The sequence below is a fragment of the Brassica rapa genome, chromosome A04 (assembly GCF_000309985.2).
Source record: "Brassica rapa cultivar Chiifu-401-42 chromosome A04, CAAS_Brap_v3.01, whole genome shotgun sequence".
Classification (NCBI taxonomy): Eukaryota; Viridiplantae; Streptophyta; class Magnoliopsida; order Brassicales; family Brassicaceae; genus Brassica; species Brassica rapa.
Window position 1 is genome coordinate 8,223,051 of NC_024798.2, and position 25,645 is coordinate 8,248,695.

Genomic DNA, 25,645 nt, shown 5'->3' on the forward strand with positions numbered 1-25,645 from the left:
CAGAGAAGCCAGCATCAGTCTCAAACTTGATTCTTTTGAAGTTTAAAGAGGTTTGTTTTGTTTTTGGCTTTAATGATAATAGCTTGAAAGCATTGCATGACTTGTCGATTTTCGTTGGGGTTGTGTTTACGTTGGAGGTATGATGTTTTGTTATATTAGGCGGATGAACATGAGGCTAAGACTATTGAGGAAGTCAAGGAAACAGAAGCAGACTTCTTTGAAAAAGTTTCATGCGTGCTGAAAAAAGCAGAGCGGGATTTCTATGGCTAGAAGACAAAGAACCTACTATCAGTCAGTCGCTAGGGATAATAGACTATGAAACTACATGCCCCCCTCTTTACTTTTTTCTTACAAAAATGTGACTTCCTCAGATAATTAGACAAAAAAAAAATTTACCAATGTTGAGGATTAGATTTGGGAATATCTATGTAATCAGTTTTCAAAGGAAAAGAAAATCATCATTTCACCATCTTTTTGTTGGTGAACTTTAGCTACCAAATATGATCTGTTTTAAAATAAGATATTCATTAATAATAAAATTAGTTTTACAATGCAATAACTTCAGCATTTTAATAAAACTACCTTCTTTTTGTTGGTGAACCTTAGCTACCAAATGGGACTGTCGATTCCAGAAGGAATAATTTTGATTGGTGAGACGGACTGTGATTGAGTTAACTATGTTCAGTGAAGGAGATTGATAGGAATCGATAGAGAAATATTTCATAGCTTTGATATTATGAAAGAAAGCTAAAGAAAGTGAAATTGAATACCATTCTTTTATTCACTAGAGGCGGAGCCCCACGCTGTTGACAATTAGATATAGTGTAATACTTAAATAAAATTTACAGGAGTTTTGTGTTATATTCCATATTTCGTATTCTAAGGTTTTTCTTAGTGAATGGAAGGTTTGAGTTATGACTCGAGTAAGCATTAGTACCTCTTCATCTTTGTAGCTTTAGCACAAATGCTTATATGTTAACGGTATTCTGTAAAACCAATTCTCATCACGTAGCTCGTAATCATAGATATAGGGCCATTATTATCCATTGACATACATTAACGCACAACAAGTTCCACACACAATAAAGCTCTAGTATAAACAGATAAATTTCTGAGCTTCCTGATTGGCTCAAAAGAAAGACTATAACAGAGCTTATTATTTGAATTATTTAATTTATCTAAATAATTTGAAAACGTTTGTTTGAAATTATTATAAAGATGAGTTCTAATATTTTATATTGGTTGGACACAAGATTAATTTTAGTGTTGTTTTGAAACATGAATAGTATTATAAAGAAAAGAATACATTGTTTGGAGACATTAATAGTAATATAAAGAAATAAATATTAATGATTTAATGTAGGTTTAACTAAAAAGTAGAAATGTGTTTTTATTTTAAAAAAATTACAAAATAAATGTTAGGTTTCAAGACAATGTTTCTGTTTTAATAATATAGATTTGAACTTATTATAGGTAAAACTAGTACGTAAAACTGTTTTTGCGTTCATCAACCAAGCTTGCCACATAAAAGATGTACAGTCTAGCACTTGTTGGCGAGAATGACCACTAACTAGATCTAAATATGACAATCATAAATAGAGTTTAAAGTCAAAAAAGAGATCCAAACATTAACCGCCATGAAGATAGCTGTTTATTAATTACACGGACTTGTGTTGGATAAAACAACGACACTCCAATTGTAAAGATTTAAAGTAGTAGTACAAATAAAAAACACCACGAAGAATGTGTTTAAAGTTCACGATCCAATGCACAAGTCCCTGTCGGGAAACTTTGTTTCCTCCCACAGTTTTCTCTTTTACTCTCCTTTTTGTTTTAATATATAATCAAATTTTAGACTAATTGTTATAGTCTCTCTATTTCACAAAAAAAAATATCATTTTAAGATTCTATTTTTGTTTCACAAAAATTGTAATTTTTTATGTTTGGTACAGAATTTAAAATAAAAGTTCATTTCTAACCCTATTATTTTAATGTATTACTAATAATTAACCAGACATTAAAAAAACTCTATATTTCCTTATTTTATTTTTTGAGTAAAATGTTAAATTTGATTCAAAAGAAAATATACTTGTTTTTAGCATTAGCTACTTTGTTTATAACTTTTTTAGCAACATATGAATTTAAAAAATTAAGTTTCCACTGATACGATCCACGCTTGGTCCAAGCATTAGCCAGATTCTTGTCATGTGTCTTTAACGTCATTGTTATGTTTTTCACTTGTCTATCAATGACCCTGAAGAGAGTCTTCTTTGGACGTGGTTTTTCTCCATGCTTCCGAGAGTTACGTTTCCGCCATAGCATGTAGAGAGTGGTTTAGAGCACGTATCCCGCAAAAAAATCTGGGTTTGAGATAGCTGAGACTGCGATATGAAGAGACTGATATTACTCCACTTTTCAGTGTAATGAGTCCCCATGAGCTGACGCATGAGCCTGGACCATAAAGACGAACTGTATGTACACCTGAAGAATAGTTGATCTCGAGTTTTAAGTTGATGTTGACAGAGCACACAACTCTCATCGATTCCTTGATTCCACATTACCATTCGATCATCCGTGGTAAGTCTATTACTGGGCGAGCCAAGAACAGAACCGGAACCCGGGTGCGAGCGTACCATCATTATTGCACCGGATCCCATCAGAACTCCACAGTTAAGCGTGCTTGGGCAGAAGTAGTATTAGGATGGGTGACCTCCCAGGAAGTCTTAGTGTTGCACCCCTTTTTAATTATTTTTTAAAAAAAAACTCTATTATTTTAATGTATTAATTAGAAAAAAATATTTAATAAAAGTAAAATAAACTTTTAAATGATTTTTAATATGTGTGAAAAAAATTCAGATGATATTCTTTGTAGAACAGAATGAGTATATGGTAAACTAAACAATCGAATATCCATGCCATTTATAACCGGTCATATTTGAAATTACAGTGGAAGTCCTTAACCATATATTGAATTCTTCAACCCATTATATTTTGTTTTAAAGTAATCCTAAACGGCCTATACTCAAATGAAAAGAAAAGGGTCGGTTCGGAGTTGTTTCTAAAGTCGGATTCGTGCCTTGTTTTATGGGAAAGAGCATTGTATTGAAATTTGATTTATTGGGAAAGATGGTATGAAGAGAATCTCCCCCCATTTTATGACAATTTTGTTTTATGTTAAAACAATTTGAAAAAGGAAACATGGGACCGAGTTGAACAATCGATTTTTTTAAAGAAACATCAAACGTATACATGAATAATTGATGACGAGAACCAAAAAAACGTGAATGGAAGTATAGAACATCAATTCATAAGGAGAAGACAAAAATAGACATCAATTTATCTTTCTATAAATAAAGAAGAGATTAACTGAGGACTTTCTAGAGGAGAGACGTCTGAAAAAAGCGAAGGTAAGTGTTTCCACTGCAAACCCACATCTAGGTATATTAAGAACAACTAAAGACCTACTCTCTTCGAATGTTATTGTATACGAGCAATCATGTAAAATGTATAACCGGCGTGTCCTTGGGCGACCTCTCCTCACTCAATAAAGACATATTTTCAGATATATCATTTGTTTCTTTTTTTTTAAGATATATCATTTCTAGTCGAACATGTCACTTAATTAGAAAATGCCGCGTTGCCAAAAAAAAAAAAAAATAGAAAATGCCGCACCGCTTCTCAAAGACACTTATCAAAGGTTCACCATCTGTTTTTCTTTTGAGACACAATTCAACAAACATATATACTAATATACACCTAACTTCGTCTCGAGCAATATTAACTTTATATATATGGTCATTTAACATTATTTAATTTATTCTGTTATTTTAATGCATGAAAAATAATTTTCCGAAAGCAAATGTATATATAAAAAGAAAGAAACTTGTGAAAATAATAGAATAAATCCGAAAAATCAAAACTTACCCCAAAATAAATTTATATATAGGCGTTATATGATTTTAATGTTTTTTTATCCGACCTGATAACCATAAATACAGAAAACTGAACAGTTGCAGACCAAACTTTTTTGCTAAATGGTAAATGTCATTAACAGGGTAATGATAGTCTGATTACAAAGAGTTGCAATCCCATCTGCTCGAAAGCTGATCTGATGCAATAGGCCGCAAAAAAGTTAAAAAACCTATTACATCTATCTAAGAACTAAGATTGTAAATGGGAACAAACCTTAGAACTACAAGAAAGCAACAAGCATCAACTGTTAAGTTCCTAACAAGCACTTCCAGGAACCTAGACAGAGTCAACAGGTATCAAAGAGTAGGCTTAGCGGAGATGGTTTGCTGAAGACGAACCCGAAGGTCTCTCAAGCTGCGACGACAGAGGGCCTGGCAATCCGCTCCGGTGCTAGCTGAGGGGGGACTTCATTGAAACCTTCACCAAAAGCCTCTCGGGTAGATCTCTTCTGGATGAGACAGGGAAATCGACACTTAAGTGAAACACAGAAGGTGAACCACAGTCAAGCGGAGGCGGTACAATGCTCCCCGAAAACCGGCTACGCGACACATGGAAACTCAGAAGATAGCGAAGACTTCGAAGCTAACAGAAGGAACAACCCGGAGCTTGCAATTAGGATGAAGAGCAGGAGGAGTCAGAAGACTTCTCTAAACATGCCAAAACCACCAAGACGAGGCTCCAACTCCTAGACTATGAAGGGACACACCGGATTTGTCCTCAAAGATCCTAAGCATCAAACCTTCAAATACAGAGGGGAGAGCACAAGCCAAACAGGGGAAGAGACATGGTAGCTGATACTAGATGCTAGAGGAAGAGGCTCTCAACGGTGAACCACCATTCCGTCGCTCTCAGAAGAAAGTTTCCTGAGGAGAGGCTCTATAAACCTTGAGATTTCACACTTCACGGGACTGTCAGGAGGCAAGACAAAGGAGGAAGTAAGAAGGCCGCGACACTCCCGAACAAACGCCTAGTCTTGGGTTCAGAACTGACCCAGATCTGACGCTAACAGTCGATGAAGGCAAAGAACAAGTACACTGGGTTTCTCGACCTGTTACAGCCTCGTCTGCGCTCCAGAGAGGAGAGGCACACACCTCCGCCTCCGTTTAGGACTGTCGCGGCAGAGATCCAGAGACACGAAAACAAAGAAGCAGCAACGACGGTCGAGAAAGAAGGTGGTTGTGGTTAGATCGGAACACGGACCGGTGGGGGAGGAGACCGACAGCAATTGGTGCCGTTCGGCCTCCTCAAGCAAGTAGATCGCGCTTTGAAACTAGGGTTTTACGGCTGATTTGGGGAGAGACCAGAGAAAGAAAAAAGTTTCTCTCTCCTAATTGCAGACCAAACTTGATATAGTTTTATATTTAAAAAAGCATATTTGACAACTACGTGAAAGTTGTATAATCTTATATGTAAAATTGACTCCAGAATAGTATATGCACAAACTTAATTGATAAAATGTAATAAAATATAACTGTCAACAAGTCTTGCACCGAAGACCATTTTGTCTTCTTTTTTTTTCGTTGTGCACCGAAGACCATTTTGTCTTGAATTGCGAAATAGAACAGAAAACGCGTTTCCGGAATTTCGCTTTCCTCAGTAGTGTATCTCTGTCGTCTTCCCTTTGACTACGTGTCAACTGCTTCCTTGGTCGGCTTTGTTTCCTCTGTCACGTCAATATATTATAACCAGAGTAGCCTCCACTGTCCATTGTATCTTTTCACCAACGACAATATATTGTTTTGTATATCGAACTGATCGTGAAAAGGAAGCAACAGAAACCACTCAACGTAACTTATATCAGTTTTAGAATAATTATAGGTATGATTCTGAAGTATGGGATGCTCGTTTGTATACCAATCAATTATAATCATTTTTGTTTCTTTATGATTCAAAGCATCCATCACTAATCCAAACTATTAATTATTCAACATAGCTTATATGTATATCGATTTCAAATTAATTATTGAGTATGATTCTGAGTTCAATCTCTATCTTTTTGTATGATTCTAGTTCTGAGTTCAATCTTTATCTTCTGTATGATTCTTAGTTATGGAATGTTTTTACCGACAAAATAACCCTTACGGCTGAAATAGTTTGCTTCTTTCCCAATCAACATGAGTTTGAAACCAATGTTTTGAAATCTATATAACATTATAAAATATTTAGAAGGTTAACCAAAGGATTTAAAATAATCTATAAAAATAGATTGATTCCTGCATTTTTTGTCATAAATAACTATTCTGTTATATGTAATTCTTTAAGCAACTGTCAATTCATAAATCAATTTATTCAATATTTTTAATTTCTTGTTATCTGATTATCTCAAATCATTTTAACAAATATGTTAAACAAGTTATCACTAATCAAAGTTATTATCCCACATCAAATTTCAAATTGTAAATGAAACGTCTCTTGACCATAAAAACGAATTCAATCACACCAGGTTTTTTTCTAAACACCCTTCACCATTATTTTCAATTGAAGGGAAAAAGGAAGCTGAGTACCAACCATAACCATTAACTTCTATTAAATCGCTAATAGTGTAGATAATACTAATAAATATGATAAATTCAGATAATCCTAGCTATATTTGAAAGAGTAATTCTTGGGTTCACCCCCTAGGGTGAACCTCTAGGTTCACCAACCAATAGTGTTTAAGTATTTGATATTTGATATCTTTTAAAAAAGGAAACAACATTGAATTTCCAAATAAAATTAATTTTTTAAAATAAAACAATAAAAATGAATAAAAATAGTTACAAAAAATAAATAAATAAATATTTTTAAGTTTTCAGCAAAATACTAAACCATATACCCTAAATCTTAAACCCTAAACCCTAAACCTTAAACTTTGGATAAACTCTAAACGTTTGAAAATCTTAAACCCTAAATCATACATTAAAAACTAAATTTTAATAACACTAAACCCTAAATCCTAATCACTAAACCCTAAACCCTTGGGTAAACCCTGAATCCTTGGATAAATCATAAACTGTAAATCAAAAATATTTAAAATTAAACTCTAGAGTTTATGATTTATCCAAGGGTTCAGTGTTTACCCAAGGGTTTAGGGTTTAGTGATTAGGATTTAGGGTTTAGTGTTATTAAAATTTAGTTTTTAATGTATGATTTAGGGTTTAAGATTTTCAAACGTTTAGAGTTTATCCAAAGTTTAAGGTTTAGGGTTTAGGGTTTAAGATTTAGGATATAGAGTTTAGTATTTTGCTAAAGACTTAAAAATATTTATTTATTTATTTTTTGTAACTATTTTTATGTATTTTTATTGTTTTATTTTAAAAAGATAATTTTATTTGGAAATTCAATGTTGTTTCCTTTTTTAAAAGATATCAAATATCAAATAATCAAACACTATTGGTTGGTGAACCTAGAGGTTCACCCTAGGGGGTGAACCCAAGAATTACTCTATTTGAAATAGGTCGCTGAGTGCAAATTTAAAACACCTAGATCGCTGAGCTCAAACCTCTTAATTGACATCTAATCAACCAAGAAATAATAAAAATCCAAACCAAACTAAGAAAAACAATTAAACACGAAACTTTGTCATATTTCATAGCCTTATCCATGCGTCGCCAACCGACATAAACACTAGCTTAAAAGCATAGTATATTATACACAAACGTATGAAAAACACATATAATATAAAGTCATAAAGCTAACCACTTTCAATTAGTTGCACAATCTCCTTCAGTTTTCTCTTCTTTATTTTTAATATTCGTGCGCGTGTTGTATATATATGTAACATCATCTCTCTCTCTCATCACTCACTCTCAGACTGTTAAAAAAAAATGTCTCTCTTCTTAACATTTCTCTACGTTTTCCTCTGCAACTCAGTTTCTCTCTCATCATCTCTCTCTCTCCACTTCCCTCTCACATCTCTCCGTCTCACTACAACCACTAACTCCTCTTCTTCTTCTCTCCAAACCTCCCTAGCCTCTCGCCGGAATCCATCGCAGTCGTCATCATCATCATCTCCTCCGTACAATTTCCGATCAAACTTCAAATACTCGATGGCTCTGATCCTCTCTCTTCCGATTGGAACACCTGCTCAGACTCAAGAGCTTGTCCTCGACACAGGGAGTCAGCTCTCGTGGATCCAGTGCCATCGCAAGAAGCAGAAACCAACGACGTCGTTTGATCCGTCGCTGTCTTCATCCTTCTCCAACTTGCCTTGCTCTCATCCTTTCTGTAAACCAAGAATTCCCGATTTTACCCTTCCCACAACTTGCGACTCGAACCGTCTCTGTCACTATTCCTACTTCTACGCAGACGGAACCTACGCCGAGGGTAATCTCGTCAAAGAAAAATTCACCTTCTCAAAAACCCAAACTACGCCTCCTTTGATTCTAGGCTGTGCTGCTGAGTCTACAGATGACAGGGGTATTTTGGGGATGAATCTCGGTCGTCTTTCTTTCATCTCGCAAGCTAAAATATCCAAATTCTCTTATTGCATCCCGACCCGGTCTGACCGGCCCGGTTTTACTCCGACCGGGTCTTTTTACATCGGGGAAAATCCGATTTCTCGGGGATTCAAATACGTCTCTCTTTTGACTTTTCCTCAGAGTCAACGCATGCCGAATCTAGACCCTCTGGCTTATACAGTACCTTTGCAAGGGATCCGAATCGGACAAAAGAGGCTAGACATCCCAGCCTCTGTTTTTAGACCCGATGCTGGCGGGTCGGGTCAAACCATGGTCGACTCGGGTTCCGAATTCACTCACTTGGTCGACGTGGCGTATGATAAAGTGAGGGGAGAAATAGTGAAGCGTGTAGGGCCCAGAATGAAAAAGGGTTACGTGTACGGCGAAACGGCTGACATGTGTTTTGATGGAAACAACCCTATGGAGATCGGACGGCTGATAGGAGATCTTGTGTTTGAATTCGGGAGAGGAGTTGAGATTCTCGTTGAAAGACAAAGGCTTCTTATTAGCGTAGGAGGTGGAGTCCACTGTGTTGGCATCGGACGGTCAAGCATGCTTGGTGCCGCTAGTAATATAATCGGGAACGTTCATCAGCAGAATTTATGGGTTGAGTTTGATGTAATCAATAAGAGAGTGGGTTTCATCAAAGCCGATTGCAGCAGATCATTACCTTAATGAGAAGGCTCCAGTATTTATCTACGGTCTTGCGTATTATTCGAAAATGTTCCCCGATTATGATCATCTCTGGGTGATTGTTTGATCGGACAGTGTATATTATTAGATCAGTTTGAATCTGGGATTGTGTGGGTCCCTCTTAGAAGGACATCTGTATGAAGCAAACTTGTTGTCTTTACTAAACTCTGTAACTATAATAATTAAATGGGTTCATGTATGCGTTAGTTACTGTCGCGTGTATATTTGTGTCTGTTCAATATAGCATGTTACGAGGGGTGGTAACAACAGATCGAATAACACTCTTATTTTCAGTAGTTATTTATGATTGATTTCGTATTTTACAGATATTTTTTAAAAAAAATATTTGTACGACAACATACGAATATCCAATTTTGGTTATCCAAAATTTACATATATTTACAGATATTTCATCCATTTTATTAAATACAAGTAAATCTGGAAAAACAATTACAAGTTTGTTTTCAAAAAATATCTTTTACATAATATGAAATAAAAAAGTAAAGATTAGTAAAAACATATGTTCCATAAGTTTTTAAAATTAGTTAAATTTCTATAACACATAATATTTTAGAAAAATGTTTTTATAAAAAATATATCTTTCTTACTTTAATACCTTTATAAGGAATTTTATAATAAAATTAACCATGATTCAATAATAAAAAGTAATATATTCTCCGTGTTTAATAATATAATTAGTTTTAGAAGTATTATTTAAAAATATAAATAGTGTTTCATAATATAATTAGTTTTAGAAGGTATTATTTAAAAATATAAGTAATTTTAACATTTTAATGCAAAATATTATTTATTGAATATTGCATCATCAATTAATTTTTTCCATTAACGACAAAAAAAATACTCCATCTGTTTTTTAATGCTACATATTCTAGATTTTTCACACATTTTAATAAAACACATTAAATTTGTATATATTTTTGTGTTTATCTTTGTTTCACAATTTTAAACCAATAACAATTCAATAAGTGCAATTATGTTTTTTGAAATTTATAATTAGTTAATAAAACATGTCTTGAAAATGTAAAAAATGGATCTTTTTAAAACAAATTTTTTTCCTAGAATATGTAATATTAAGGAAGAGAGGAAGTAAGTTTTAATATATAAGCTGGCGGTCTAACAAAAAAACTTCATAATCAAAAGCTCACATGAAAGCATCAACTAAAATCCACACCGAGACAACTTACAGAAACAAAGCATACATTTAAATCACTACTAGATCTATATAAACAACTGGCATATGTACGTAGGAGCATAACACAAAATAACTTAATAGATTTTAGAACTAAGCAAAGGCCAATTAAAATGTGCTGCCATTGCTACCCATAGCCGTCACACATTAACCTCCACTTCTAACACCTTTAACACGACTTATCGCTGCTGCCTCGCACTCCAAACACCAATGTTCAAGAACCAAGAACCGAAGATTTCATAACCCAACATGATGAACCGCTACTCGATCTACACAACCTTTGGATACAGATGCTATACAATCATAAACGTCCAATTTTCCCTAGGTAGAAGCCCACTCAACACACCAAGAAGACGAAGCCTTGCCAACGAAACCCTCTGAAATCACTCACGGAGAAAAAGAAACAAGTTGAAAACACTCACTGAATACATCAACCCTAGAAGAAAGACTGCCAAATCAAATGCCAAACTCCAAGTACAGAACCATCAAACCCTTATTTGAGTAGGAGTAAAGGCAAAACAACAATGCTCCCCACTACCACCAACAAAGCTAACTACTCTGAGTACGAAAACAGTAATTACACTAGAGGACCATGAAGCATAATCGTTTCTAACTTCGAACTATAAGACTCCTAATAATTTAGATTTCAGCTCGTCTACTAATATAATTTGCCAATGGTGCCTATCGATCACCGTCCCTTCGGTAAATTACCATCGCAAACCTTAGCCATAAACCAAACTAGACTGTCGGGAATGAAAAGTAAGTCCTTGACGTCATGTAGCGAAAGTAGGATCACCAAGTCCCAGCTTCAAAAAAAAGCAGAGTTCGTGTCACCAGAACAATCATTGGTCTGTCACTGGTGCTGGGAAACACTGCTCCACCGCGCTTCACCAGTTGACACCTTTGTCACCAAATATCGAAGCTGCGCATCTTCTCTGGTAACCAAAGACAAAACCTCTTTCTGCCGTACATTGCTTCCCTCCTCCAAACCTCTTTCCTTTTTTCTGCAACGAATGTAATTATCATAAATGATGAAGATTACTCTACATGAGTAGTTGACCAATACAAAATAATACTCTGGTAAAAAGAAAGTAAAAAAACAGAGGATTGTTACAAAAGAGATAGCATGGAGTTTGTAAGAAGCCCAAAGGAGACCTATCAAACAAAGGGTCAGATTAACCAAAGTTGCATGAGGGCCCTGAATTTCTTCCTTGTCCTCAGTGTGTAGATGAATTTGAGAACCTGGTTGTTGATGTCCTTGAACGCCACAAGTGAGAGAGATAAGAGTATGGTTGAACATCATATTGTTGCGCTGCTGCTATATAGTGTAGACAAGAGTCTGGAGCACAAGCATTCTTAACACAGATGGGGCTGTAGAACATGAACTAGACGCCCATAGCATAAGCTCAGCCCAATCACGGAATGTAGGTACAACACAACGGAGCTTGTGTATAATCTCAGACCAAATCGTCAAGGAATAAGGACAAGAGAGCATGAGATGGTCCCTAGATTCTGGATGGATATATCAACTACAGCAACTTGATGGCACTTGCATACGCCAAACAGACATTATATTTCTTGTGGGAAGCCGATTTAAATCAGTAACCCACATGTGAAAAGCATGATTCAGGGTTGCAACACTAAACCAGATGTGCTTAGCACTGGCTTGCCTTGTTCCCATTGGTCTTAGGACCTCCCAGGTTTTAGAGGAAAAGTAGGTGTTGTTAGAGTCACCATCGACGATCCAGCTGAAACTGTATGTACCCATTTCCGCTGAGGGAACATGAATCGAAGAAAGATGTGTGAAGAGCTACTTCCTCCTCTAGTATTAGATGAGGAAGCGTCCAACCTGTTGCATTGCAACCATCAGCAACATAAGCGTCGGCTCTGGTCCTTAGCATGTGGGTTCCATGCTCACCGAAGACAGAGGTTAAGAGATCCAAAGGAGTCCAAGTGTCGTACCAGAAATTTGTTTCTTGACCACTCTTTATTTCATTGGATAAAAAGCGAGATGCAAGGTTCCTCATACGAAGTAGGCAGCGCCAGTTCCATGTTTGGCAAGGTCCTTTATCGATGTTCTGCTACTCGAATCTTTCAAGGTGCGGTGCTATCGATGTGATCCAGTGCTGGCTCTTTTTGTTCTAGGCTTCTCTCAGTCGGTCATAGTGGCTTAGCGGTGGTATTCTCTGGTGAGCATATGTTTGGTGGAGGCATTATCCATTCAAGTGATTGGCTAGAGTATTTTATTTTCAATGTCGGGCTATTTTAATTTTTTTTTGTATTTGGTTTTCTCTTGTACCGAGTCTATTAAGAGATTTGTTTATTGAATTTTAAATTTTCTCTTCTTATCTTTATTAAAATAATAATAAAAATTTGATATGAAAGTCTTTTATAAAAATAAAAATAAAAGAAAAAGAAAATAACGATCACATAGTTAGATCTTTGGGGTAAAATATTAATTTGATCACATAATAAGATGATAGAAAGAGCTCGTATCCGACAAAATAAAGACGCGCTCGTTTTATTAATAAATTAAAGAAGATATATAAATTACAAGTGACGGATTTAGGGAGATATGCAATGTCAGAACCAACAAATACACATGATGCAAATGAAGACAATGACACATGATGTGAAATCGAGCAGAACACTACTAATCAATTACCACTAAGATACGGCAAGTCAGCAGTGCCACCTTTTTTTGTTGTTGTAATATCTCATTTAAACTCTAGAGGAACTAGGCCCTTAAACTTCTCGTTTCCTTTTCTCCCCCATGAATCAGCCTGTTCGATAGAGATAGCATTAATTACTTGTGTACTTTTCACTACTGATTCAGTCCAGGTTATAAGAAACGTTAAACAAAGTAATCATAAAAAAATGTATCCAAAAAAAAACAACCAAAGATATGTGAGAATTTTGAAGTTAAAAACTCTGAGATCTTGACAAAGTTTGATCCAATATATAATGACTTTTGTGCAAATTAGAGACATAACACTTGAAACCTTTTGTGTATTGTTAGTTAGCAAAAAAAAAGAAAAAACCTTTTGTGTATTGTTTTAAAATTTTGAAAATTTATCTTCGAAAACGAAGAAGCAGCACTTGCATGAAAGGTTAGAGATGGGGCCCAAAGATGAGCTGGATAGATTTTGGGGGGAGTAGCCGACAGTTCCAAGTCTTCCGCCGATCTCAAATTCAAGCTTTGGAGTATTATTCTCTTTATTCCTGACAATGACCGTATTCATATTTTAGTTTTCATTGTTTTATTCGTTTGCATTTTGTTGATTCATGACTAATTATTATGAATATGAATCATGGTCACAACACTCAAATATCTTATCCTTCTCATATTCGCATAGGAAAAACACGTGTTATTTAAATGATTATGTCGACTATTAGTTGTAACTTGTAACCCTTAAACTAAAGCCCCACTCTCATTACCTTGTTTAATCATCGTAACTCAAGTGTTTGCAACAGCACCAAATGCATAGTTAAATGAAATGACCAAAAGGAGCTTGAATTTTAGTACTACTACTAGATGATAATCCGCGTGGAGTGAGTTTTTATAATAATGATTGTTTATGAAATGATTTTAATATTTTCCAACACTACAATCGATTATAAAATAACGAATACAAATGTTGGTCTCTTAAATATATCATTGTTGTTGAAAAGTTAACGTATTACATCTCATTTTAATTATTTTTAAGATTTTATATGCATAAAAAAATAAGTTTTGCGGCTGATACAAATCACCAAAACCAATTAGGTAACATCGATTGTATAATGACGAAATGAAATTAGGTTTTCTACTCTCAATTTGTTTATTATTGACTCTGCATAAGTGATTTAGTTTTCTACCTTTATAGAATTGTGCTTTCGTTCTCGTCTTTGTTTCATTATGAGTTAAGTTTCTTTTTAAACTTCTTTATTTTATGAATTCAGTGAATTACATAAGTGTTAACTAAAAAAAAAATGGACATCTGTAAAATTAGTTTTATTCCATATACATATCTAAGAATCAAAATTTTGATAAAAGATCACTGGCAAACTATATTAACAGGTTAGTGTTCAAATCTAATATATCAAGCTGTTATAAAATATAAATAAAGACTCAAGATATAAATGTCTGTCTGGTATATATTCACCAGCTCGGTCTAAAAATTATTTAATTAGAACAAAAAAATAAATTACTTATTTCACCAGTTCGAGTAATATCTGAATCCGAACGAGTAATATCCGAACCCGAATAAATATCCGAGGATAATCAAACATAAGTATACTTAACACTATATTTCTAGTTTATTTCTCTTATTTTATTCAAAATATTTATATTAATGATGCTTATTGCTCAAAATTAGATAATACATATAATTATTGATAAAATCATTTGCTACTCACTTAAAATACATATCAAGCTCTTGTTTCTTGCATTAACAAAAGTTGCATTTAAAATTTCAAAACAACAACTATATTAGTTTCTTTCTATTTTTAAAGTTTTATCTCCAAACCTATTAATAGTTTAATCTTTTAAAAATTAGAAAACCAGTTAAGTTAATATATATTTTAAATACAAAAAAACATAAACAACGAATAATTTATTTATTTTTTCTTCAAAATTTAAATACCGAACCCGGCCCGGAATACCCGAACGGGTTCTATACTTTTATAATGAAATATCCGATACAAACCCAAATATGTATCCGAATGCCTACCCCTATGATATATGATCATTTGTATCTTACTTGAACAAAAACAAAATTAAAGCATTGACAACAAAATTTTCAATGTGGGACTTTTACTATTTTTAGTAATTTATAGTCGTTTTTAAAAACTAAAAATATAACATATAAGAAAAAATTTAAAGTTTTTCATTATATGCTTAATGTGATTGTTTAATTTCTTTTAATAGTATAAAATTAAACAAAAAAGAGAGATGTTAGAATTTCTTATATCAAATATGTATTATTCATAATCATTAATTGTCATATATATGTTAACCATATTAGGTAATTTTGTAGCTTTTATTTAAGGAAAGAAAAACATATTATTTTGTATACTAGTATTAATTAATTTGACAGTTAGTTTAATAAAAAAACCATAGTATATGTTTATATAGATCAATTTATTTTTCTAACAATTCTAAGAATCATTTTTGTGATGACACGTGGTTACGAAAATATGTTATAATGCTTCAGGATTAATATACAGGGGATTTACATATACCACATTGATTTGATATTGTTTAATGCCAATTCGCCCGTTCTTTCTATTAAAACTCAAAATTTTCATTTGATCAAGCTGGTACCAAAATCCAGTGATAAAAGAATCAAACCAATAAGCTAACAAAGGTTTCACAGATCATACCCTTGATTAAGTTACATACTGTATGTTCAACATCAATCAACTCTATGACTATCAATTTGGGCCATTACTGTGTGATTTAGAGCATCTCCAAAAAGACTCTCTATTTTAGAATTTTTTTAACTCTATATTTGAAATTTTAAGATGTTTTTTTTTCAAAAGAAAAACTTCAAATTTAACTTCAAAATTATTTGTAATTTACACTGTGATCCTTATATTTGTTATAATTAATATAAATCCATAAAATTTTATAAATAATTAGCACATATATAAAAATATTACAGTAATATTAATTAATAAAATCTTACACTAAAATATAAAATTATAAATATAAATAAATAATTAAATATTAAAATACAAGCAAAATACCAAATTATTCTATAAAATTATTTCCATAGTGCTCCATCTTTGGTTACACAACATTTGTTTGGACAATATTTTAGAGGTTCCGGAGCAAATTTACTAGACTACTAATGTTGTTGTAATATTTAAATTTGCATAATAATTATTTCTTCATATATCTTTGTAAAAAGTTTTTTTTATTAAGTTTCTTTTGAAATATTCTCGTTGTCTAATTCTAGTTTTAAAATATTATAAATTTTATTTCATTTTTTTTAATTTTAGGTGTAAAATTTGAATTTATAAAAAAAAATTAAAATATTTATGATATACAAAAGTTTTAAAGATTAAAATGATAAATGAGAAAATATTTAAGAATTATAAATATGATGTATAATTAATTATAAGGACCAAAATATAAATAAAAAGATGAAACTTCAAAATTATAGTTTTGAATAGTGAAACTTCACTCCTTAAAACTCTAAATTTGAAGTTTTGAAATTCTTTTTTGAAGAGCAAAAAAACTTTATATTTGAAGTTATAGAGTTTATTTTGAAGATACCCTAAACCCCACACTATGGTATCTTTGTTCATAGACACATAACTTATCACATCATGTGCATTTACTTAATTTCTAACTTCTTTGTGGTTTTTTAGCTAATTGACTCTTCTTAGTTCTTTGAGACATTGGTTATATCTCTCTCTTGACACATCAAGAGCATCCGAGAGAGAGAAGAAAGTGAAAGGTGAGAGAGATAGATCACTAAAGTCTCCTGGAAAACCAAATATGCACGTCCCTTTGGATTCAAGTTTTACTTTAACAAAATTCCAGCATTAAAAGAAGAAAAAAAAACATGAAAAATTAGTACGAGCTATTCTACTAAAGTACTTTTCCCCGAAATAAATTACAATCTCTTTAAAAAAATTACATATCAACGTTGATAAAGGTTTTTATTTTGCTATAATATCATGGAGATCAAGACCATTAGACTTATTGCTTAACTTAGCAACGAAAAAGGTAGATACATTATTTCATTAATTCTTCCCTGTAAAATAATGTTGCAAAGATAGCTGAATGACTTCACGTTTATTGGGACTGCTGCCACAATTCTACTTATAAGAGCAGGGACCATCTTTGAATGACAATCGTAAATTCATATATTTATATGCTGACTCTACTGGTGCATATCTCTGAACAGCTGTTATGTTAAATAGTCAAAAGTAGCGGAGTCGTGCTATTTAACATTTCGAAAGTTTATTATATAAGCAATATACTCCAAGTAAAGTGGATATAAATCATGGGTCAAAATGCCAGTTGTGCTAATCTAGTAATCCGTAAATTCTTGATTTATTTCCCTTCATTTAGTTCCTAGCTTTTTGATGAAGTTAGATATCCACAAGTTACCTTTTACTATATAAATTGGATTTATCGTATGGCAGTATGCCAGTATCTAAGACCATTAAGATTATACATTTACTGTATGATAGTCTCGAAGCAATTTCTTCAAGATATTTTTATTTATAATGTAATCAATAGCTGAGACAAACATGAAAATGCGTGAATGAAACATGTCAAAACGAAATTCAAAATAGACAAACGATGTAACATTTTCTTTTTGTTTGGTGTTAATAAATAATAATGAGACAAGATCACAATACAAGATGAATTATATAGGTTGTCATCCATTGAAGTACGTATCTGGCCAGAGTCGCAGTTTTCTTTAAAAGAACTATAGTCGCTGTTACTTTAGAAGAAATTTGGCTAAAGGCACTACCACACATTATAGGAGTTTCATGCCCATACATAACTTTTTAACTTATGCCGATTTTATTATAACACTAATCCAATAATTCAGAATATATGTGTAGATGAAGAACATCAATGAACGAATGCCATTTTTTTTTAATTATATTCATCGAAAAAACAGTTTGTACATTAGCTGCAACTAAAAGCTGAAAGTAATTTTAGTTATAGATTCCTTTACAACCTTGTGCCAAACCAAAATTGCAAAAGCTGTAAATTCACACGCGGAAAGATGGTCAAATATTATGTCTCCACTCACACACACAGTTGAAGAAGTTTTTCACCAAAGCGCTAGCTAGATTTGTCTTTTTAGACAAACTCGACAGCCAGGCCTTACATTACAATACATGCATGCACCACACAGAAGGTGAAAATTGGGGAATTCAGTCATCTGGGTTTCTTTTTGTAAGCTCACAATGCTTATCCACGTTGGTATACATATGCATTGTGTGCGAGCGTTGGGTCTAGTAATGATAATTTTTTGTCCTCTATAATCTTTATAACTATAGGTCTAATGCTGGAAAACTATAAGCCCCACATCTCTTGATGTCTAATTCCTAAAAACTGTTGATGTCTTTACTCTCTTCTTAAGGTAAACTCAAATGCAAGACTCAAAGTTAACTTTTAAGAAATCGTGTGTATTTACTTACCATTTTGTTCAACAAATATATTTTGGGCAATTGTCAATAATAGCACATTTTGAAGTTTATGTCTCAAAAATAACACTAGAAAGAAAAAGTCACAAAAATGACATTCACTAAAGGGTAAAATATCCCTTATACCCTTGGTTTAAAATTAAATAAACAAACAAAAAAAAAATTTTATAGTTTCAGATTCGAATTTTTTTTTTTTGAAAAATTTTTTTTGAAAAGTTTTTTTTTATTTATTTTTTCAAATTTTCTTTTTATAATTTAAAAATACTTTTTGAAACTGTTTTTTAAATTTTTATTTTTTATTTTAGTATTTATTTTTTATAAAATTTTAAACCCTAATTCCAAAACCCTACCTCTTAACTCTAAACCCTAAGGTTTAGATTAATTAACCCAAGGGCTATAAGTGTATATTTACCTTTTTAATGAAAATTATTTTTGTAACTTTGAGCCTTGAGTGCTACTTTGGGAACAAAAACTTGGTTTGGTGCTATCCTAGTCTTTTTCTCATATATTTTTAGCAAAAAAATTACATGTTTACCATGTCTTTTTAAAATTGGATATCTACCATTTCTTTTTATTGCATACTTATAAAAATCACTTTAACGAATACCTTTTTTTTTATTATAAAAAACAGTTTATATTTAACTTTTAAAACGAAAAAATCACATGGGGAAAGTGGCCACATCTAATGTCTTCATTCATATAATTGAACAAGGAAAATGCATGTGATACAAAAATAAATAAATTAATAACTAATTGTATAACCAAAAAAAACTTGACAATGATCTTCAACATATTTTGTCTTATATACCAAAACACTTTATAAATCTACTGGCTCAACTTTTTTTCTCTATTACATCATTTCATAAGGGAGACCATATCGACCATATCGGTAGATGATGTACTTCCAGACAAATTTTTGGACTTTGTTGTCGGTAATTTAGAAAACACATTTGTCTCCACCCACTATGTGAAGTGGTCTGTCATCACAAGTAGCAAGCATCTTTGTCTAGAACGACATATGTTCTACTATATCCATAGCGCATTGAATGAAAGGATATGGAGTTTTGGTTGTTTTTAGTAACAAGGTAGTAGAATGGATGTTTGGAGCATGTCTCAAGAATTTTTCGCATCGCGATGCATATTTCTGACACTACTACTATTGCCGGCTACTAGTGTCTTTGACTCTTGATTTTCAAAGCTAGCACTTGCCCACTGGAATGATTTCCTCCTGCTCTTTTATGCGTTTTCATGACCATACTGACCTCTTCACCGTGGATACACGATAGTAAGACTTTTTAGCAATCCACCACTGTTATGTAATGGACATTTCGTGCGTTAAGTCGCCATGCTTCCCACTTTTCGTCATGTAACTTGTTATCATTCAAGTATTATAAGATATGAAGTCCCCAATCGGGGACGTTGAAATCATCATCTCGGTTAGTAGTATCCATATCCATGTTGGTTGGCTCAGTGTTGTCTCTGTTCGTGACTGGGGTAACAACTGAGGTGGTCTCGGATGCTAGTGTGGTACTTGTTTGTTCAACCTTTTGCACCTGGATTTTTATATTTATTTGATCTTTCAAATCACTCCTCGATGCGGAAATGCATCTGCATGTGTATTTTCCTCTCAAGGGAACCGTTGTTAGCTCAAAATCTTGAATCCCATGGCTAGATCAAGTACGGCTTTCAGGTAAGTGTCCATCCTTTTGTTTTTGGCATCCCAGTCTCTGCTAACTGATTAACGTTAATTTACTAATCAAAGTAAGCTTAGATATTTTTATTTGATTGTTGTTGCTAACCGTAATTAATGATGGCTTCATAGTCAACTTCGTTATTATATGCTGCAAATCTCAAGTACAATGATTGTCGAATGAGTTCACCCATAGAAGATTGAAGATGGACTCTGATTCAGGTTCCCTTGTTAGATGATGCTTCATTCATGTGTAAGATCCAATTTTCACATGAGAGAAAACATATCTTGTTCCAGTTCAAGTGACATTTTGATTATGAATTCAACAAGCACTTGTGATTTTTCAGATGACCATATCTTATATTAGATGTCCTGGTCGTTGGGTTCTACTGTCCATTTTGATAACCATCCAGATTAATTTGTATTATGCATCACAGATTGAAGTGGATATTTGGTTAGTATAATGATATAATGATATTGAAAATAAGGCCTTAGCTAGGACTATTTTTTACAGGGTGGAATAACACATTTTGGAATTTGTCATGTGTTTGCTCGTATAGAAGATATATTTATGTCTACCTAGGTTTTTTCAAACTTGGGAGATCATATATGGCCAAGATCTTCTTTGAGTTTGCTTCAGTTCCTCTTTGAGTGATGATGTATCCTATAAAGTCTCCAGATGCTACTCCAAAATTGCATTTAATAGGGTTAAAATTTATGTCATACTCATTGAAGGTATGGAAGCATTCCTTTAGATGAGTGATCCACTATGAGTGACTTAACCAGCATCATGTCTTCGATGTATACTTATATCATGACATCAATTTTTCAGCGAACATCTTGTTGACCAAGCGTTGATAGGACGCTTCTGTATTTTTAGTCTGAAGGGTATTACTTTGTAGCAATATATGTCATGATCGATGATGAATGCACTCTTTTTCCTATCATCGGTATGAATCATTATTAAATTAATACTAGAACTTGACCCGCACATACGTTCGAATGTTAGTTTTTACCGTTTTATTAGTTATTTAGGGACATTATTAAATATATAGGTTATTTAGATATTCTTTGGTTCCTAAAAACTTACCCAGAGTCGGAGAATCCAATTCGAACCATGTCCGAAAATTTCTAATATCTGAACATAGTTTATTTTTTAAAATCCAACAACTCGATATCCATAAAAATAATCTACATCTAAACGTATACCTGAATGTCCATGTCTAACTGTTTATTTAAATGACACGTGAATGGTTCATGCGTAAAATAAATGACATTAAATTATTATGGTAAATACAATTAATGAAGTAATTTAGAAGAGTGAAAAAAATGTAATAAAACACTTAAACGAAATTAATAAATAAACTGATTACAATTAGTATATAAATAATGAAAATCTATAAGAATCTACTTAAATAGATAAGTATAAATTAGTATAAAAATGAATATGATACAAGCTATCACACTAACATTTATGTACATTTTTTAAGTGAAAGGATTTAAAAAAAAAAATCTTCTAATAGGATTTGTAACTTTCTTTTGAGGTTTTTTCTTAACTGTACTGGAAAATCCAATGTATCTAGTACTGATACTATTCATGAAATTGTGACTTCCACGTTCTGTTAAGACTTAAAGAGTAATCAATAAAACTTGCTTAAATCCTTAAAATGTTGTATAAAAGAAGACCTTTTTAACATTTAAATATCCAGACACAATAACTAAAGACTATAGAGTTAACGACGGTCGGTTCGAGTCTTGACACTCGTGGGTGCTACCTTTAATGTTCTTGGGTTAGCTCGATAAGCCTCAAGATCCACGTCATCACTTCTTCCACAAACTGTCCTTGGAGCCGCCATCAGAATCATTCCTTTCCACAAGTTTTTCATGCTCATTTTCGTGACAACCCGATTCTCCTTCTTACTATGATCATCTTCTAGCTTATTCTGCATATCGTGCCGGAAACTACTTGTTGGATTAGCGGGTAACGATCCCTGGTCAATCCTTTTAGAGATGCTCATGATCTCATAAGGGTCAAGAAGACTAGAGAACTTGGTTTCTTGATCTTCATGCGACAAATGATTAGTGTCGGATTTTGAAACCCTATTCTCGGATAAAATCATGTTCTTGCTGGCTTCGAGCTTGTACCGCGAAGGTCGAGGTGTTCTTGTGGCTCTTGTCGTGATATCAAATTCTCTAATCATTGGTTTCCCTTCGTTTCTTTGGTACCAAGCCCACGCCGCAGCTTTCACCGTCGCTAACTCATCTCCTCCTCCTCCTCCCCCTCCTCTTCCCCCTCCAGATAAGACTGTCGGTGGCCATCTCCTCTTTCTTCTCTTACTATTACTGCTGCTGCTTATGTTCTTCTTCTCGGACATAATTGGTGTTGAAACGTAGTAGTTGGGGAATGGAAGCATCGTTCTTTGATTATAACTTTATTTGGTTTGTGGAATTTGGAGAGTACACGTTAATAGTGGCCTAGGGAAAGGCTGAAAAACAACAAAATAAAATTATAAATAAATAAGTACGGGTATGTGAAATAAAAATAAGAAAAAGAGTAGTTGTTGTCTGGTGCCCAAAAGAAAAAATAGTAGTTGTTGTGTTTGCTTTTGGGTCCATTGGTAGATACATCGATTATTCCATATAGAGAGAGATAATTGTATCTTTGTAGTTGGACTCACATTCTGCATTTACCATATTCCTTTCTATACAATAAAATATTCCCCAGTATTTTTTGTTCTATGAATGCTATGTCCAGTATTGAGTTGTTTAAGCTATTTAAGTTATGTACTAAAATGTACAAAACCTTTTAAAAATTTATATTGTGAAAATAATTTACCTAATTTGCTTATTAAACTGATTATTTTTATTAATGTATAATTGAACTTAAGTAGTGTTTGTAAGTTTTATTAGCAATTACTAATAAGAGATTTAGAGATTGACATCACTATTCTTGATGTATTACTCACAACAACATGCGGTCCATCCAAATTCTTAGACCCGTCAAGTTATTTTTTATTTTTAAAAATTGATTGTTTGTCCAAATTTTTTATCCATTCCATGTTATTGCATTCAATTACCCAAATCATGTTTACCAAAAACATATCGCGATCAATCAGACCCAGGTTTAACTTATCATGACCCTAATCGGATTCCACCCTAACCGGATATATTTATAAGCCAAAATCTCTCAACGTATTTGTTGAGAGTAAATAGATTTGGCAGTTAAGGTTCTTCGAGACAAATCACGAGTTCATGAGAGTGACAATTGTGGGTTTAGGTTTAGTACTCATCTGAGAATCGAGAATCGATATCTTCGCCAGTGGAGGACAAAAAGGGAAATGGTAAAAATTGGGTTTCGTTGCTCTTACTTTGACTATGGAGGGCAACGAGGGAAATGAAGAAACTTGGATTCATGTTCTTGTAACTTTGACGACATATAATGAAGAGAAAAATTGAGAGTGGAGAGATCATGATGCTGACACTTCAACGATGAAAAAAAAAGAGGAATACAAATAAGATGCAAATGAGAATATCAATTATGGTGAAGGGAAGAAGAGATTGAGAATCGCTACAAGTATGACATTGAGCAATTAGTCGCTGATTTTGAGGATGAAGAGTTCATTGGGAGGAAAATAATTTCTGAAAGCTCAAATGAAAAGGAAGAAGAGCTCGATGCTAGAGATAGAAGACACAAAATCCGATAAAACTAGAAGTGGGAACAACTTGCTGGTTGGGTTTCGAGTTCAAAGAGGCGGTATTTGATAATGTGTTGAGCAAAGGTCGAAACATTCAGAAAGTTAGGTGGGATAAGATGAAGATTAACTTAGATATCATAGTTGTACGCCTAATGTGTAAGCGTTGAAAAGTACGGTTATAGCTAGTTTTTCCTTGATAAATTGAACAGTCGTATAATGCTTGAGAATATTCAAGAGCATATCAAGAAGAAGTAGAAACTAATAGCATCAAGGAATCAATGACAAAAAGGAAGAATATTAGCGTTGAAATAACTTCGCAAGGAGTAGGCATATCAGTCTTCTCATCTCTGAGGTTATGTGAGAGTATTCAGAAGACTAACCCGGGTCCAAGTGTATTTCTTGATACCATTTATAATGCTGCTGAAGAGGATGTATGTGATCGGTTCTATGTTTGATTTGAGAAGCTGCTGAAGAGGGTATTATCAGCCAATCATAAGGCTTGATGAAATGTTTTTAAAGGTCGCAATGAAAATATATTACTTATTGTGTAGGACATGACACTAATAATCAGCTATAGTAGTTTGCTTCGGCTGTGGTACAATACGAGACTGGATACATGGCTATGGTTTATCAAGTGACTCAGCATGATATCAGTCTTGGAGATGGCAACAAGTTTGTCCTTGTATCCAATAGCTTACAGGCAAGTAAATCAGTATTCGTGCTCAAAACATCTTGTTTTAACGGCTGAAAATTAACTTATGTAACATTTCACGGATTCATAATAACTATTAAATCTGAGTTACTAAACCTTGATCATAGACAGTGTGTGAAACATATTGTCAAAAAAATGAAGAAGAAGCATAAGAATAAAGATTTTCGGAAATCAACGGTGTGAAATCTATCTTGAAGCTACAATCCAACACAGTTCAAGAAGGAACTTTGTAAGTTTAAATACTATATGAAGATTTGAAGGATGAACCGAAGACTTGGTTCTTGGCATATTATAGACTTAGAAGTTGTTGTTAGAATGTTGCCACCAGCGCGAGAAAGTCATTCAACGCCATTTTTATCAGAGCTAAATCTAAGGCGAGTGTATCTATGTTGGAGACAATTAGAAGGCATGCAATGCTCAGAATCGCAGAGAAACAAGTAATCCGAGAAGTGGTATGAGAGATTTACAAAATAGGAGGTGAAAATGCTTGAATGCTGAGAATATCTATATGGAAAATGACTTATAGTGATTCAATTAATCTGAAGAAAAAGATTAAGACCAAAGCAAAAGAACATGTACATTCAATTGATTTCTACTTAATTACTTTGAATAAGTGTATAACCTTGGAACATGATCTTCTTACAGGAACATGTTCCTCTCACAGGAACGTGGAAGCTCTTATGGTCCTGATGTCATTACAATGACACAACCATCCAAAACAAGCAAAGACATCATGAAAAGATCTTCTTTGTATTGCTATGACATGTTTTGTAATTTTCTAATGTAAGAGATTATTTATTTTCTAATTTTTGTCTGCATTTTCAGCTTGTAATGACTCAATAGTTTATAGGTACTGCTACAGTTATGTGTTTTTTTTAACTTTTTATGACTTACTTAAAAATAGTTTATTATCGTTAGTATGTGTTAATACATGGCATCACAAAAAAAAACTTAATATTCTCCATTAACATCACTCTCAGTTACATACCTTGCATTTAATTCTTCTCCATTACAGAACTTCCCATACATCCATTTAATGGCTCCTATGCAACCAATATTAGGAAAATTATCATG

The 25,645-nt window shown here is 33.2% G+C and overlaps 2 protein-coding genes and 1 pseudogene across 2 annotated transcripts; 2 read left to right on the forward strand and 1 right to left on the reverse strand.

Annotated features, from left to right (window-relative positions):
- The first annotated feature begins 2,619 nt into the window (after positions 1-2,619).
- Positions 2,620-2,738, forward strand: LOC117133835 (annotated as a pseudogene).
- A 4,890-nt stretch (positions 2,739-7,628) lies between these two features.
- On the forward strand, positions 7,629-9,404 carry LOC103863729 (aspartic proteinase PCS1). The gene has a single exon (XM_009141480.3). It carries the CDS (start codon positions 7,779-7,781, stop codon positions 9,084-9,086), a length of 1,308 nt encoding a protein of 435 aa, XP_009139728.1. The 5' UTR covers positions 7,629-7,778; the 3' UTR covers positions 9,087-9,404.
- A 12,326-nt stretch (positions 9,405-21,730) lies between these two features.
- LOC103863730 lies at positions 21,731-25,207 on the reverse strand. The gene has a single exon (XM_033289996.1). It carries the CDS (start codon positions 22,576-22,578, stop codon positions 21,898-21,900), a length of 681 nt encoding a protein of 226 aa, XP_033145887.1. The 5' UTR covers positions 22,579-25,207; the 3' UTR covers positions 21,731-21,897.
- Positions 25,208-25,645: the final 438 nt, after the last annotated feature.